At 61.7% G+C, this 17,153-nt stretch overlaps 1 protein-coding gene across 2 annotated transcripts in view; it reads right to left on the bottom strand.

Annotated features, from left to right (window-relative positions):
- Positions 1–567: 567 nt before the first annotated feature.
- The window catches only part of Rps6ka2 (ribosomal protein S6 kinase A2), a 175,341-nt gene continuing 158,755 nt past the window's right edge, over positions 568–17,153 (bottom strand). For both annotated transcript variants that reach the window (XM_042689700.1, XM_042689699.1), the window contains exons 15-21: positions 12,562–12,651; positions 11,351–11,509; positions 10,510–10,671; positions 7,201–7,277; positions 1,940–2,057; positions 1,045–1,182; positions 568–772 (exon numbers count right to left, since the gene is read on the bottom strand). In XM_042689700.1, coding sequence (XP_042545634.1) covers positions 647–772; positions 1,045–1,182; positions 1,940–2,057; positions 7,201–7,277; positions 10,510–10,671; positions 11,351–11,509; positions 12,562–12,651 — 870 coding nt within the window. In that variant the 3' untranslated portion in view covers positions 568–646. The remainder of the gene's footprint in view (positions 773–1,044; positions 1,183–1,939; positions 2,058–7,200; positions 7,278–10,509; positions 10,672–11,350; positions 11,510–12,561; positions 12,652–17,153) is intronic.

Here is a 17,153-nt window from a genome sequence, read left to right as displayed (position 1 = left end):
TTGGTGTCCTGGCCAGCGGCAGAGCCCTGGCTCCCCAGAGAGATCCCGTGCGTCTGTGGCCGAGGGCGGCCATGGGCCTGCGGGGCAGGGGGCCTCCGCAGGGAGCCCAGCATGAGTGGACCCTGCTCAGCTGGCCCTGGCCGGCACTCGGCTCCGTGGGAGGCTCTGGGAACAAAGACTGGGTTGTCCTGACTTGGGGGCTCCCTCTGGGGAGGGGTGGGCGCTCTTTGGATGATCTGGGGCAGGACACCTCGGTGCCGGCCCGTCGCGTGGCCTCTGGGGCCTCCAGCTGCCCCGTGCGTCCGGGCCTCGCGGAGGGCTCTGCAGTCACCTGGCCGGGACCTGGCTGGCTTCACGCCCGGTGGGCATTTCCTGACACGGTTCTGAGCCTGACAGGGAACACCTAAGCCTCGAGGGGTCGCGGCCGCGGCACGGTGCGGTGACTGCGGCCATTTGGTTTTGCTGGGAGGAAAGGAGAGCAGGCGGCAGGTCCACGTGGCGTGGCCTGGGGTGTCCAGGCCAAAGGGGCACAGAGGAACAGCGAGGCCGGCCCAGCGTTGTGCGTGCCTGTGGTCACCGGGAGCCCACAAGCTGGCCGGGCGCGGCACCCGCAGGGCCGAGGACACTGGCAGCGCGACCGCAGCGGCTACAAGCGCGTGGAGGTCAGTCTCTTCATGCCCCTGCGCTGGGCCAGGCCGGAGGACAGCACCGGCTCCAGCCGCGGCGCCTGCGGCGTCCTGTTCAGGGCAAAGTAGGTGGCCGCCATCGCACCCTGCAAGAGAAGGGTCGGGAGGGCGGATGTGGAGCCCCGCGCCTGGCCTGGGGCTGCAGCCCTGCCGTCCGTGCCCCAGTGTCTCCCCAGGAAAAGCGGGGAACCGAGGGCCCCCCAGTGCACGAGGACATGGTGTGCCGGTGGCCACGAGTGTCAGCTCTCCCCTCCCCCGGCGGGCCTGGAGGGCACGAGGGTGTGTGGAGCCCTGGGCCGGGCGGCGTCTGGGGATGGGGTCACACCCAGCCCTGGCCCGACTTTACTCCCGGGCGCACCTTCACCAGGTGGACGTCCTGTCTGCTCAGCTGGCTTTGGGACAGCAGCTCTCTGTTGACGATCCACGGGTGTTTCAGGACTTGCAGGGTGGTCAGGCGCTGCTGGGGGTCCACATGCAGCATCTTGGACACCACATCCTGTCAGCGGGGTTGGGAGGGGGAGGGGCACAGGCTGCTCAAGGTGCTCGGCGGACATGGTGCTCCCGAGGGGGCTGTGAAGTGCTGTTCTGCGGCTGGGAATTCTCTGTGCGTTGGGGCAAGCATTGGTTTTACAAGTTTGTGAGCATGCGAATGTGAAGGGAGTTTTTAAAACCTGGGGTTTGGAACCCAGGGCTCTCTGCATGCTTGGTCGGTGCTCTACTACTTGAGTCACGCATCCATTCTTGAGTTTTGACTGGCTAATTGAAGATGGAATCTGTGGACTTCATCTGCTTGGGCTGTCCTAGAACTGCGGTCTACTGGATCTCAGCCTCCTAGAGAGCTAAGATGATAGTTGTGCACCCCTGGCACCTGGTTATGAATGACTTTTAAGTTTTAACTATTATAACTATTTAGCAGTTGTATCAATTTACCTTTCATTCCATGTTGTACATTCAAAGAGAAATTAAATGGGCAAATAGCAAACGGTGCATGTAAAACACGAAGTACTATTTTAATGTAAATGACAGCCTTCCAAGGGGAGATGCTGACATAATAAATACTGTACAGATGCACAATGTGTGTGTCTGTCTCCTGTAGTTCTCTTTGGAGAAAAATGAACAAAGAAATTGGGACATGTCACCATTTGCCATTTTTTGGCAGTGAGGTACAAACCCTCTCGCTGGCCGCTGCCTAGAAGCCACGGGTAGCTTCCTCTTGCATGGGGGGAGGGGAGGAGGAATAGAGCGGCGCTCACCTTGGCCGCGTCAGAGATGGAGTCCCAGTTTCCCCCGGAGAGCGCGTACTTCCCGCTGCCGACTCGGGCCAGGATCTCCTCAGGGGTGTCGTCTGGCCCGTTGGCAAAGGGGGTAAAGCTGCGTGGGGAGCCATGGTGCCATGAGCTCCACCATCGTGGGGCCTTCCACCCAGGCCAGCCGCCCTGCACGGAACACTGCGGTCTCTGATGTTCACGGAGGCCCAGCCCAGGAGAGCCGGCCCCAGTCCCCTAGCCACATCCCAATGCTGGCGTGGCTGGCAGGGGAGCACTGCGCTGAGGTCAGTGATGGACAGGGAGCACTGTGCTGAGGTCAGTGATGGACAGGGGAGCACTGCGCTGAGGTCAGTGATGGACAGGGGAGCACTGCGCTGAGGTCAGTGATGGACAGGGAGCACTGCGCTGAGGTCAGTGATGGACAGGGGAGCACTGCGCTGACGTCAGTGATGATGGGCAGGGGAGCACTGCGCTGAGGTCAGTGATGATGGACAGGGGAGCACTGTGCTGAGGTCAGTGATGGACAGGGGAGCACTGCGCTGAGGTCAGTGATGGACAGGGGAGCACTGTGCTGAGGTCAGTGATGGACAGGGAGCACTGCGTTGAGGTCAGTGATGGACAGGGAGCACTGTGCTGAGGTCAGTGATGGACAGGGAGCACTGTGCTGAGGTCAGTGATGATGGACAGGGAGCACTGCGCTGAGGTCAGTGATGGACAGGGGAGCACTGCGCTGAGGTCAGTGATGGACAGGGGAGCACTGCACTGAGGTCAGTGATGATGGACAGGGAGCACTGCGCTGAGCTCAGTGATGATGGACAGGGAGCACTGTGCTGAGGTCAGTGATGATGGACAGGGAGCACTGTGCTGAGGTCAGTGATGGACAGGGGAGCACTGCGCTGAGGTCAGTGATGGACAGGGGAGCACTGCGCTGAGGTCAGTGATGGACAGGGAGCACTGCACTGAGGTCAGTGATGATGGACAGGGAGCACTGCGCTGAGGTCAGTGATGATGGACAGGGGAGCACTGCGCTGAGGTCAGTGATGGATAGGGAGCACTGCGCTGAGGTCAGTGATGGACAGGGGAGCACTGCGCTGAGGTCAGTGATGGACAGGGAGCACTGTGCTGAGGTCAGTGATGGACAGGGGAGCACTGCGCTGAGCTCAGTGATGATGGACAGGGAGCACTGCGCTGAGGTCAGTGATGGACAGGGGAGCACTGCGCTGAGGTCAGTGATGATGGACAGGGGAGCACTGCGCTGAGGTCAGTGATGGACAGGGGAGCACTGCGCTGAGGTCAGTGATGGACAGGGAGCACTGCACTGAGGTCAGTGATGATGGACAGGGAGCACTGCGCTGAGGTCAGTGATGATGGACAGGGAGCACTGCACTGAGGTCAGTGATGATGGACAGGGAGCACTGCGCTGAGGTCAGTGATGGACAGGGGAGCACTGTGCTGAGGTCAGTGATGGACAGGGAGCACTGCGTTGAGGTCAGTGATGGACAGGGAGCACTGCGCTGAGGTCAGTGATGGACAGGGGAGCACTGCACTGAGGTCAGTGATGATGGACAGGGAGCACTGCGCTGAGGTCAGTGATGATGGACAGGGGAGCACTGCGCTGAGGTCAGTGATGGACAGGGGAGCACTGCGCTGAGGTCAGTGATGGACAGGGAGCACTGCACTGAGGTCAGTGATGATGGACAGGGAGCACTGTGCTGAGGTCAGTGATGGACAGGGGAGCACTGTGCTGAGGTCAGTGATGGACAGGGAGCACTGCGTTGAGGTCAGTGATGGACAGGGAGCACTGCGCTGAGGTCAGTGATGGACAGGGGAGCACTGCACTGAGGTCAGTGATGATGGACAGGGAGCACTGCGCTGAGGTCAGTGATGATGGACAGGGGAGCACTGTGCTGAGGTCAGTGATGGACAGGGAGCACTGCGCTGAGGTCAGTGATGGACAGGGGAGCACTGCGCTGAGGTCAGTGATGATGGACAGGGGAGCACTGCGCTGAGGTCAGTGATGGACAGGGAGCACTGCGCTGAGGTCAGTGATGATGGACAGGGAGCACTGCACTGAGGTCAGTGATGGACAGGGGAGCACTGCGCTGAGGTCAGTGATGATGGACAGGGGAGCACTGCGCTGAGGTCAGTGATGATGGACAGGGGAGCACTGCGCTGAGGTCAGTGATGATGGACAGGGAGCACTGCACTGAGGTCAGTGATGGACAGGGAGCACTGCGCTGAGGTCAGTGATGATGGACAGGGAGCACTGCGCTGAGGTCAGTGATGATGGACAGGGAGCACTGCGCTGAGGTCAGTGATGGACAGGGAGCACTGCGCTGAGGTCAGTGATGGACAGGGGAGCACTGCGCTGAGGTCAGTGATGGACAGGGGAGCACTGCGCTGAGGTCAGTGATGGACAGGGGAGCACTGCGCTGAGGTCAGTGATGATGGACAGGGAGCACTGCGCTGAGGTCAGTGATGGACAGGGGAGCACTGCGCTGAGGTCAGTGATGGACAGGGAGCACTGCGCTGAGGTCAGTGATGGACAGGGGAGCACTGCGCTGAGGTCAGTGATGGACAGGGGAGCACTGCGCTGAGGTCAGTGATGATGGACAGGGAGCACTGCGCTGAGCTCAGTGATGATGGACAGGGAGCACTGCGCTGAGGTCAGTGATGGACAGGGGAGCACTGCGCTGAGGTCAGTGATGGACAGGGGAGCACTGCGCTGAGCTCAGTGATGATGGACAGGGAGCACTGCGCTGAGGTCAGTGATGGACAGGGAGCACTGTGCTGAGGTCAGTGATGGACAGGGGAGCACTGCGCTGAGGTCAGTGATGATGGACAGGGAGCACTGCGCTGAGGTCAGTGATGATGGACAGGGAGCACTGCGCTGAGGTCAGTGATGGACAGGGGAGCACTGCGCTGAGGTCAGTGATGATGGACAGGGAGCACTGCACTGAGCTCAGTGATGATGGACAGGGAGCACTGCGCTGAGGTCAGTGATGGACAGGGGAGCACTGCGCTGAGGTCAGTGATGGACAGGGAGCACTGCACTGAGGTCAGTGATGGACAGGGAGCACTACACTGAGGTCAGTGATGGACAGGGGAGCACTGCGCTGAGGTCAGTGATGGACAGGGGAGCACTGCGTTGAGGTCAGTGATGATGGACAGGGAGCACTGCGCTGAGGTCAGTGATGGACAGAGGAGCACTGCGCTGAGGTCAGTGATGGACAGGGGAGCACTGCGCTGAGGTCAGTGATGGACAGGGGAGCACTGCACTGAGGTCAGTGATGGACAGGGGAGCACTGCGCTGACGTCAGTGATGATGGGCAGGGGAGCACTGCGCTGAGGTCAGTGATGGACAGGGGAGCACTGCACTGAGGTCAGTGATGGACAGGGGAGCACTGCGCTGAGGTCAGTGATGGACAGGGGAGCACTGCACTGAGGTCAGTGATGGACAGGGGAGCACTGCACTGAGGTCAGTGATGGACAGGGGAGCACTGCGCTGACGTCAGTGATGATGGGCAGGGGAACACTGTGCTGAGGTCAGTGATGATGGACAGGGAGCACTGCACTGAGGTCAGTGATGATGGACAGGGAGCACTGCACTGAGGTCAGTGATGATGGACAGGGAGCACTGCGCTGAGGTCAGTGATGATGGACAGGGAGTACTGCGCTGAGGTCAGTGATGGACAGGGGAGCACTGTGCTGAGGTCAGTGATGGACAGGGGAGCACTGTGCTGAGGTCAGTGATGGACAGGGAGCACTGCGCTGAGCTCAGTGATGATGGACAGGGAGTACTGCGCTGAGGTCAGTGATGGACAGGGGAGCACTGTGCTGAGGTCAGTGATGGACAGGGAGCACTGCGCTGAGCTCAGTGATGATGGACAGGGAGCACTGCACTGAGCTCAGTGATGGACAGGGGAGCACTGCACTGAGGTCAGTGATGGACAGGGGAGCACTGCGCTGACGTCAGTGATGATGGGCAGGGGAACACTGTGCTGAGGTCAGTGATGATGGACAGGGAGCACTGCACTGAGGTCAGTGATGATGGACAGGGAGCACTGCACTGAGGTCAGTGATGATGGACAGGGAGCACTGCGCTGAGGTCAGTGATGATGGACAGGGAGTACTGCGCTGAGGTCAGTGATGGACAGGGGAGCACTGTGCTGAGGTCAGTGATGGACAGGGGAGCACTGTGCTGAGGTCAGTGATGGACAGGGAGCACTGCGCTGAGCTCAGTGATGATGGACAGGGAGCACTGTGCTGAGGTCAGTGATGGACAGGGGAGCACTGCACTGAGGTCAGTGATGGACAGGGAGCACTGCGCTGAGGTCAGTGATGATGGACAGGGAGCACTGCGCTGAGGTCAGTGATGGACAGGGGAGCACTACACTGAGGTCAGTGATGGACAGGGGAGCACTGCGCTGACGTCAGTGATGATGGACAGGGAGCACTGCGCTGAGGTCAGTGATGGACAGGGGAGCACTGCGCTGAGGTCAGTGATGGACAGGGAGCACTGCGCTGAGGTCAGTGATGATGGACAGGGAGTACTGCGCTGAGGTCAGTGATGGAAAGGGGAGCACTGCGCTGAGGTCAGTGATGGACAGGGAGCACTGCGCTGAGGTCAGTGATGATGGACAGGGAGTACTGCGCTGAGGTCAGTGATGGAAAGGGGAGCACTGCGCTGAGGTCAGTGATGGACAGGGAGCACTGCGCTGAGGTCAGTGATGATGGACAGGGAGCACTGCGCTGAGGTCAGTGATGGACAGGGGAGCACTGCGCTGAGGTCAGTGATGGACAGGGGAGCACTGCACTGAGGTCAGTGATGGACAGGGGAGCACTGCACTGAGGTCAGTGATGATGGACAGGGAGCACTGTGCTGAGGTCAGTGATGATGGACAGGGAGCACTGCGCTGAGGTCAGTGATGGACAGGGGAGCACTGCGCTGAGGTCAGTGATGGACAGGGAGCACTGTGCTGAGGTCAGTGATGATGGACAGGGAGCACTGCGCTGAGGTCAGTGATGGACAGGGGAGCACTGCGCTGAGGTCAGTGATGGACAGGGAGCACTGCACTGGGTCAGGAGCCTGAATGCTCTGTGGCTGCTCTGAGCCTACAGGAAGTGCACAGCGCCTTCTTCTCGTGTTGGTGTCCTGCGGCCGTGGAGGCCGAGTGTGTGCACCCAGCCCAGGGATCCGGGGCGGGGCCCCGCGTCGCCCAGCCGCGCGCCCCGGGCCACGTTACCCTGCCAGCATGGTGTACAGCAGGATGCCCAGGCTCCAGACGTCACACGCTGCATCGTAGCCTTGCCGCTTCAGGACCTGGGGGGGAGACGGACGGGGTCAGCGTGGTGCTCTGGCCCTCGGGGGGCCGTCTCCGAGGATGCAGCAGCCCACTGAGACGCAGAAGGCAATCACGGCACCCGCCACGCAGCTTTAAGACTGAAGATCTACACATAAAAATCCAGGTCTCCCATCTTCTCACTCTGCTTTTAGTAGGAAGAGGTTTGAACTCAGGACCCTGTGCGTTCTAGGTAGGTGCTTCACCACTTGAGCCACGTCCTATGTCCTCTTTGCTCTTATTATTTCAAAACTAGGGTCTCCCGTTTATGCCTGGTCAGAACTAGACAGTCACCTCTTGACTTCTGTGTCCTGAGCAGCGGGGGTGAGAGGCATGGCCCACCACACCCAGCTTCTTATTGGTTGGTTTGGGTTGACCTCAAACCCCATCCTCCAATCCCAGCCTCCCGAGTAGCTCAGATGATGGGCCTGAGCCACGCGCCCAGCTCCACGCTGGCCCTGTCAAGCGAGAAGTTCACTATCCACCGCTGCCCCCAAACAGCCCTCGGGCCTCTGCCCCACTCACCCCCCCCACCCGCCAACCCCGTTCTACCCTCGGTTCTTTTCATTAAAAAGAAAGTAAGTGGCCATAGAAAGGCGCTTCACTCCACATGCCAGACTTTGAGTCAGTGCACCCCGATCGCGGCTGACCCACACCTCCCAGGCCCTCCACACCCTCGAGGTGCGTGTGCTCCGCGTGGGCTCCTCCTCGGTGCCCCTGAAGCTGAGCACCCCAGAACCCCAGGCTCCGCCTTTGTGTGCCCAGCCCGCCCTGCCAGGGCGCCTCAGCATTCCCTTTCTTTTAAAAATGAATAGAGCTGGGCACAGTGGCTCGCGCCTGTCATCCTAGCCACTCAGGAGGCTGAGATCTGAGGATCCCACTCTGAAGCCAGCCTGGGCTGGAAAGTGCATGAGACTCTTCTCTCCAATGGACCACCAAAAGGCTTGAAGTGGAGCCATGAATCAAGAGGTAGAGAGACAGCCTTGCACAAAAAAAGAGCCCAGTGAGAGGTCCAGACCCTGAACTCTGGCACACACAGAAGATAAAGGCTGGAAAACATTCTATTGTCAACAGTATTCAGGTGTGTGCACACACGCACACGTTGTTTGCAAACCCCTCCACTGATGGAGACTGCCACTTCTACTCCAGGACGATGGTGGCTGCCGTGGCGATGGGCGGACAGACACCTCACCCCTCAGGACTGGAGCCCGAGGGGAGCGGCCGAGTGTCACCGTTACACGTTTGGGTTTTTGATTCATTTTTTATACTTACTTTTGTTTATATGGTTCTGAGGAATCGAACCCAGGGCCTCATGCGCACTAGGCACGCACTCTACCACGAAGCCACCTTCCCAGCCCTGATTTTTCTTTTTTGAGATTTGCCATGTTCCCTAGGTCGTACCACTTGAACCTCTGAGGTCCAGTGGCCCTAATGGCTGAGACTACAGGTGTTTACCATGGCGCCTGGTTTTCCTCTCTGTGTGTGGAGTTTAAAATGAGGACTCTGTAATGCGTCCTTGGATGATCGGGCAGTGGAGGGTTGTGTGCTGATGTGTTGGCAGCTGAGGGGGCAGCAGAGACCATCACAGACCCCTGTGGAATGGGGACGTGGCTTGGATGCGGGTGGGCAGCCTCTCATGAGGTGAGGCCTGGCCCTGTGCCCCCTCGTGGGCCCTGAGCACTCTGTTCAAGCACCAGCTCCACAGCCCATGGCCGCGTGAGCTCTATAAGTCACGTCCCGACCCCAGTGGCCCGGTAATTCTGCTTCGTGTAAGAGCTGAGGTTAAGACCTGCATCGCTGGGCAAATGGCAAAGCTACTTCGCATGAGCTTGCGTCGGGCTGGGCCGGCCTGACCCTCTCGCCCGGACGCCTGCACAGGCTCAGCACGGACGGCGCCACGGACCATCACCTCTCCAAGAACTGCGCTGAAGCTGCGGCCAAAGTGTCATCAGCCACCTCTGTGAGGACTGCTGGCTCCTGGGCGTGTGCGTGTGTGTCTGTGCGTGCACGCGTGTGCGTGTGTGCTCTGCTTTGCTGCATGCTGAGCACTGAGGAAGTCCCTCCTCTGTGCAGCACCACGGGCACCGACGCTGCCCGACCCTGGCAGGGCTGAGGCTGGTCTCCCAGGTTGCCGAGCGCCCGGGAACCTCCAGCGGCCCGGCCTCTGCTCTGGTGCATCCACAGAGTGCTGCGCTGTGACCCAACCCCCCCCCCCCCACCCCGCCCGCGCACCAGGGCCCGCCCTTCCCCACGGCTCTCAGCACGCATCTCCAGGCACCTGCTGGGCCCGCCTCTCCCAAAGCAGCTCTCAGACCCCGGGAGGGCCCTGGTGCGCCAGCAGCGGGGGTCTGCCCACCTCGGTCAGCAAGGCCCCGGGAGGGCCCGCCCTCCTCAGACCCCTCAGACCCCGAGAGGGCCCGCCCTCCTCGGTCAGCAAGGCCCCGGCCGCCACTCAGCTCCTCCACTCACCTTTGGTGCCCGCCAGACCCAGAGGCCAGACCTCAGGGCACGGGAGGAGGGAGCGGTGGCAGAGGCCTGAGGTGGGCCCCTGGAAGGTACGGGCCCAGCTGCCAATCACTACGGAGCCCCAGTAGACTTAAACCGAGTGTCAGCAAGTTTGGCTTTGGTCTAACAAAACACTCAAGTGACAGCAAACAGCACAAGACGCCTCCAGCCTCCAGCCCCCAGCCCCTGGCACAGGCAGGCCCGGCACAGGCAGGCCCGGCACAGGCAGCCCCGGCACAGGCAGCCCCCGGCACAGGCAGCCCCGGCACAGGCAGCCCCGGCACAGGCAGCCCCCGGCACAGGCAGGCCCGGGCATAGGCAGGCCCGGCACAGGCAGCCCCCGGCACAGGCAGGCCCGGCACAAGCAGGCCCGGGCACAGGCAGGCCCGGCACAGGCAGGCCCGGCACAGGCAGCCCCCGGCACAGGCAGCCCCCGGCACAGGCAGGCCCGGCACAGGCAGCCCCCGGCACAGGCAGGCCCGGCACAGGCAGGCCTGGGAACAGGCCAGGTCAGCCCCACGCCTAGCCCAGGTACCATCGCTCACTCCTAACAAGGAAGCTGCTCGCAGCTGAGCAGGACGGCGGGGTCCCGGGACGGAGCCCCTCCACACCAAGCCTGTGGTCGTTTTTTCTGGGGCCACGGTTGCAGTCACGGGCTGCGCGCAGCCTCTGGGAGGCCGCGGGGGCTGCGGCCCGGCCCCGGCTCACCTCGGGAGCCACGAAGTTGGCCGTGTAGCAGGGCGTCATGAGCAGCCCGTTCTCCGCGCGCAGCTGCTTGGCGAAGCCGAAGTCGCAGATGCGGATGGACTCGGGGTTTCCGGACTCGTCCACGTACAGGATGTTGCTGGGCTTCAGGTCCCGGTGGACCACCTGGAGGCGGCAGGCCGCGCGGTGAGCAGGGCGGGCCGGAGGCACCCGGGGCTCCGCGGAGCCTCGCTGCCCCCGGGGGCCGCCCGAGCCCGCCCTGGCGCCGGCCGCTCCTGGCCGCGTTCCGGCGCACGGTGAGGCCTGGTGGCCCCAGCGTGCCATGGGACAGCGACAGTGGAACGCGGCAGGCGGGCGACACCACCACGCGGCACTGCGCCCTCCAAGGGGGCAGCCTTCACGGCGTGGCGTGCGTCACGGCGTGGCGTGCGGCCTGGCCTTCCGCGTCACGGCGAGGCGTGCGTGGCGTGGCTCGGGGGCCCGACGCTCCCCAGGAGGAGGGACCCGGGAGGGGGCAGCCTCAGCGTGGCCGCGGGGACAGCCCGCAGAGCCCCCTCTGCCAGCGAGGCCGAGACCGGCCCCAGGCTCTCTGGACCCAGCGAGCGCCACCCCTGCCGCCAGCGGGCTGCTGGGACGACCGCTCCCCAGGGCTGGCCAGGGCTGGCCGGCCGGCTCGCTCTGCCGTGGCCTGGGGGGGGGGTATGGGGGGGAGCGCCTCAGGCCCGCCCCCCTCCCGGGGCCGGCAGGAGGGACAAGGCCCAGGGCCCCCAATGGGCCGCCGCCCCGCCGCCCCGCCGCCCCAGGCGCCCCCCGCCGCCCCCGGCGCCCCGCGGAGTGGCCGTACCCCCTGGGAGTGCAGGTAGTCCATGGTCTTGGCGATGGTGCAGAGCACGTCGCTGGCCTCGCGCTCCGAGAAGCAGCGCTGGCGGAGGATGCGGTCCAGGAGCTCCCCGCCGCGCATCAGCTCCGTCACCAGGTACACGTACTTGCCGTCGTCGTAGACCTGGGGACCCACGGGAGGCGCGGGGCCTCAGGGACCTGCCTGTGCCCTCCGTGGGGCACGTCCGTCCCGTCCAGCCACGCTGAGCAGCTCTGCTCAGGAGGAAAGCAGCCGAGACTGCTGCGGCCTGTGGTTGTGCAAGCCGGGCCCGGGGACCCCCCACGCGAGACACAGGCTTAGCTGTGAGGGAAGAGGCGGGAAAATCGCCCCCCCCCCATCCCCAGGGGCCGCCGTGGGGCGCTGAGGTCCTGACTGGCTGGACGAGGCCGATTCCCGCATTCTCCCACATCACCAGGGACAAGGCCTGGCGTGCCCCCGAGCAGCCGGAGACTTCCCAGCCAGGGCTCAGCGCCCCAGCCCTGCCCTCACCCCTCACCCCTCACCCTCTGATCCACGTCTGCATGGTTGTCAGGGATGGCACTCGAGACTGGTGGCTCAGGTCTGCACACCGTGTGCACACCAAGTGTGGCAGCGAGGCGTCCCAGGCACACGCCCAGGCCCAGCACGCATGACCTTTCCACGTGTGAATTGTGCAGGGCACCAAGGACAGCATGCAGGAAACACTAAATAAACGACATGTGTGCACACATGTATGCGTGTGTGAACTGTGCAGGGCACCGTGGACAGCGTGCAGGAAATGCTCACTAAACGACGTGTGTGCACACGTGTATGTGTGTGTGAACTGTGCAGGGCACCGTGGACAGCGTGCAGAAAAAGCTCACTAAATAAACGACGTGTGTGCACGCGTGTATGCATGTGTGCATGTGTGCAGGGCACCGTGGACAGCATGCAGCAAACACTAAATAAACGACGTGTGTGCACACGTGTATGCGTGTGTGCATGTGTGCACGGCACCATGGACAGTGTGCAGGAAATGCTCACTAAGTAAAACATGTGTGCACACGTGTATGCGTGTGTGCACATGTGCAGGGCACCGCGGACAGCGTGCAGGAAATGCTCACTAAATAAATGACATGTGTGCACGCGTGTATGTGTGTGTGCATGTGTGCATAGCAGGCGAGGGACAGACCCCTGCGCATGGTTAGACCACTCACGTCTTTGAGGGTGATGATGTTCGGGTGCTGGCCGTACCGCAGCAGGATCTCGATCTCTTCCGACGGGTCTCTCTTACTCTTGTCGATGATCTGCAACACACAGCACGTGGCAGGATGTGCCACTGGCCTGTGGACTGACCATACCCCCCCGCCCCACCGCGCCCCACAGGGCCCCACCCCCTGCGGGCTCCTGACACACCCGGGAATCCCGCCTAGTCCTAGTCCTTTCTTTTACTTCTTTTTTTGCCAGTCCTGGGGCTTGATTGGACTCAGGGCCTGGGCGCTGTCCCTGAGCTTGCTTAAGGCTAGGTCTCTACCACTTGAGCCACAGCGCCACCTCCTGCTTTTTCTGGGTAGTTAATTGGAGATAAGAGTCTCAAGGACTTTCCTGCCCAGGCTGGCTTTGAACTGCAATCCTAGACCTCAGCTTCCTGAGTAGCTAGGATTACTGCCCGAGTCAGTGGCACCTGTGGCGCTTCAAGGCTGCACGAGGCTGGGTGAGGAAGGGTGGTGTGGAGAGGTCACACAAACACCAAGGAAGCCACAGAGCTCACAGGCCCCTTGGCTGGACGTCCCGAGCTCTCCAGCCACCAGAGGCCTCTGCCTGGGCCTCTGAGTTGCACACCGCCCACAAAGTGAGCCAAGGTGTGTGCTGGGGATGGAGCCCAGGCTGGATGGGCCTCTGGGCAGAGCACAGAGAAGCCCCTCGGTGGCCAGCGAGGGTAGCTGTGCTGGGAGGCAGATAAAACGGCTCTGCCCTGGGAAGACAGCCAGTCCTTGGCAGGTGTCCCATGCCCTGGGGTCCCTCGGTGCCTTCCCTGTGCGCTTGGCTTCCGTGTTTGTGGAGGGCGGTGGGGGACAGGGCCCTTTCCTGGGAAATCATATACATGGCAAACAACACTCAGGGCAGAAGCAAGGTTTCTAGAAGCATCTTCCTGACAGTGATTTCCCAGCCTGGGCTTGGCAATTTGAGAAGGGTAAGATATAGCCATAGACTTAACTTTAGTGGATTTGTTTTTCTCCAGAGATTAGGTGACAAAGTGACCTATTGTTAGCACACGTCCGCTTGGTCCCCAGGAAGGAAGAGGACGCAGTGTGTGGAGGAGGAAGCGTTTCCTGGAGGCGGGTCCAGGTGTGTTAGGAGCGTTCTTAACTGACCCCTGCATTGCAAGTGGGCAGGGATGCCAATGGCCACATGGTTTCCTGTGCACGCACCCATGACCCTGGGAAAGGGAAAATGCAAACCACTTGGCTTCCCACGGATGGGGTGTGCCTGGTCGCGGGTGGGGAGCTGTGGGGCATCCTGTGTGAATGTTGAACATTCAGCAGCCATGGGAATGCATGCTTCCTCTCTTTCTTTCTTTTTTTCTTTCTTTCATTCTTGTCAGTCGTGGGGCTTGAACTCTGGACCTGGGCGCTGTCCCTGAGCTCTTCAGCTAAAGGTGAGTACTCTACCACTTGAGCCACAGCACCACTTCCGGTTTTCTGGTGGTAACTGGAGATGAGTCTCAAGGACTTTCCTGCCCAGGCTGGCTTTGAACCATGATCCTCAGGTCTCAGCCTCTTGAGTAGCTAGGATGACAGGTGTGAGCCACCGATGCCCAGCTGGGAATGCATTTTCTATTCAGAAACATGAAACTTGAGACTCTTCTGCAAAGCACGCGGGACACAGGGGCTGGCCTGTGAGCTCCTCACACCGCAGGGACACGGGCTGGCCTGTGAGCTCACCCGCGGGCGCTGTCCTCACACCGCAGGGACACGGGCTGGCCTGTGAGCTCCTCACACCGCAGGGACACGGGCTGGCCTGTGAGCTCCTCACACCGCAGGGACACGGGCTGGCCTGTGAGCTCCTCACACCGCAGGGACATGGGCTGGCCTGTGAGCTCCTCACACCGCAGGGACACGGGGGCTGGCCTGTGAGCTCCTCACACCGCAGGGACATGGGCTGGCCTGTGAGCTCACCCGCGGGCGCTGTCCTCACACCGCAGAAAGCTCTTGCGTACAGTGATAAGTACATGCGAATAACAAGTTTTGAAACACAGCTTCTCATGGCCTGTCAAAGACATCTGAACGACTTTTTAAGACTGTGGCGAACGTCCACATGCATGTAGCCACGCGTGCAGGTACTACACGCTGGCACACGGAGCTGTGCTGCTGAGGACCCACCCTGAGCACACGGTGAGTTTGATTACATCAGAATAACCGTTACATCTGGCAAAGCCATTGAATGGTCTGGCTGAGCGTCCCCGAGTGTCTCACGGGCCATTGCACACTCGGGGCCTCGTGTCGCCGGGGGGCGAGGGGGCAGCGTCCAGCGCGGTCACACAGGGCTCGGAGGAGGGCCAAGGAGCGGAGGACTGGGTGCTGGCCCCCGGGGGCAGGGGAGGACAGGCAGGCAGGCTTCTGCCCTGTGTCCTCCAAGCCCCGCAGCTCTGCTTCCCCACCGGGGAGTTTCCTGGAAGCCTCTCTTGGGAAGGGCTCTTCACCGCGGGGAAGTGAGGAGGAGGGGCCCGGGGAAATGGTGACCTCCGAGACCATGTTTGGAAGGAAGTCCCACCATAAGCAAGCCAAGGCTGGGACAGGCTCTTCCGCCACGCTCCTGGCGTTCAACCAGCCCTCGCCGGGTCTCCTCAGGGCCCCCCGGCCACGTGGAGCCCACACACCTACATCAGCCCGATCCCCCGGGTTTGATCTAAGAAACACTGGGTGAGAGGGCTGCGCAGCCCGGCGCAGACCTGGTGAAGCGCAGGTGGAAGACAATGCGGTTCCTGGCGGCCGGTGCCACGGCCCCTCCCCTCCTCACCCCTCTCCTCCCTCTTTCTTTTCGGCCTTTATATTTCTCCCTGTCCTCGTCTTTCTCACTCTGCCCATCGGCAGCAGTGGGTGGGCGCGGGCGCGGGCGCTGGCAGACCCACTCTCTGGCACAGGCCAGCCACCCTTGCGCATGGGAAGTCAGTACAGCGTGTAATGGCTTGAGAGGTCTATGAGACACAGCCCCCTGGAAAACAGACTCACACAAAACGACACAAAAGGACCCTGTGTGTCCTGGTAGAAAGAAACTTAAAATTCCCACGCCAATCAGTCCTAACAATACGTTGTTAAAAAACAAATAAAAGGAGGTTCTCGTCAGGCTACGCGTCTGTCTCAACCTCCCTTCCTCTCTGGTCGAGCCGTTCCATACCCAGCCTGGGAAGAGCAGCCACGCACGAACACTGCATGAACGTGGGCAGCCGCGTGTGGATTCAAGTCTCACTCCTTGAGGGTCGAGCCGGGCATGGTGGCAGTTACGAATATGAACGGGCGGCACCGGCCGCGGGGGCATCCGAGGATCCGCCGTTGCTGATCTGCTGCCCGAGCGCTCTAGGGCCCGGGAGTCTTCACAGGCCGCGTTGCCGGAGAGGACCTGGCGCCCCGCCTTGCAGACCCTCGGGGAGCCCTGCAGGCAGGCGGGCGTCCCTGGGCCCCCAGGGCGCGTCGGAAGATCAGCGCCAGAGGACCAGCCAGAGCAAGTCTCACCGAGTCCCCGTTGGGGCTGGTGCCACTGTCTTCTATGGCTTCCGGTGCTGCTGAGCAGATGCACGGTGAAGCCCAGCGGGCAGGAGTGAGGCTCGCCCACCATGGGCAAGCGTCCAAGAAACCCACGCAAGCTGGGTAGGAGAAGCAATCAGCCTCGGGGACGTGGGGCCACAGGACCGCGGGAGGTACGGGTGAGAACCAGCATCTCCTACAAACCAGAGGGAAAACCTCATGCGGACACAACTTCTTCCTTCCTTCCTCCTGCCGCCCCCACCTTTTTTTGCCACTAGTGGGACTTGAACTCAGGACCAGGGCGTTGTCTCTGAGCTTTTCCACTCAAGGCTGACCCTCTACCACTTGAGCCACCCCTCTACTGGTGTGTGTGGGGGGGGGGGTGAAGGCACCACCGGGCTCCTGGGCAGCAGCAAACCGTCCCCAGGATGCTTGACCTGGGCGAGCCTTCCTCGCAGTCCAGGCGCCGGGCAGGCCGTCACCCAGGTGCACACACAAGCCACTCCTCCGGGTCCACACACTCCCTCTGGCTTGAGAAGCTGAAGGTGATCTTGTGGAGAGCGTTGGCTGTCTTCTTTGCTGTTGAGTGGCGCCAAGGCCCGCGCCAAGGCCCGGCGTGGTCCGCGGGGCAGGCCTTGCCAGCCCGCATGCGCGTCCCGTGAGGCCGTGGCTTCCAGCAGCAGGTGGAAGGCTGGCCCTGCCCTGTGTGCAGCCGTCTTTCCAGGGCCTAGAGAGCCACAACGGTTGGGATTTATTCCTGCACCCGTCCCAAGCCGGCTGCCTGGCGCTCTCCTCCTCCCTGAGCGGCAGGTCTTCCTGCAGATGTTTGGGAACGGGCTGGTCAGGCAGCCAGGGCTCGGTGGCACAGGCGTGGGCCTGGTCTCTCAGGGTCCTTGGGAGACGGGTAGAGTCTCTTGTCCAGCAGAGAAGGTACACACTAGACTTCCATTGCAGCAAAAAGATCTAGCTTTAATCCACATTTAGTCAACCAGTAAACGCTGGAAGCTGGCATTTTGGATTCCCAGATGAAATATTCAATCCAGCATCAGCCACAGAGGCTGAAG

Source organism: Dipodomys spectabilis, unplaced genomic scaffold (genome assembly GCF_019054845.1).
Source record: "Dipodomys spectabilis isolate Male_0828 unplaced genomic scaffold, ASM1905484v1 ptg000126l, whole genome shotgun sequence".
In the NCBI taxonomy this organism is placed as follows: Eukaryota; Metazoa; Chordata; class Mammalia; order Rodentia; family Heteromyidae; genus Dipodomys; species Dipodomys spectabilis.
This window is presented reverse-complemented; position numbering and strand designations above follow the sequence as displayed.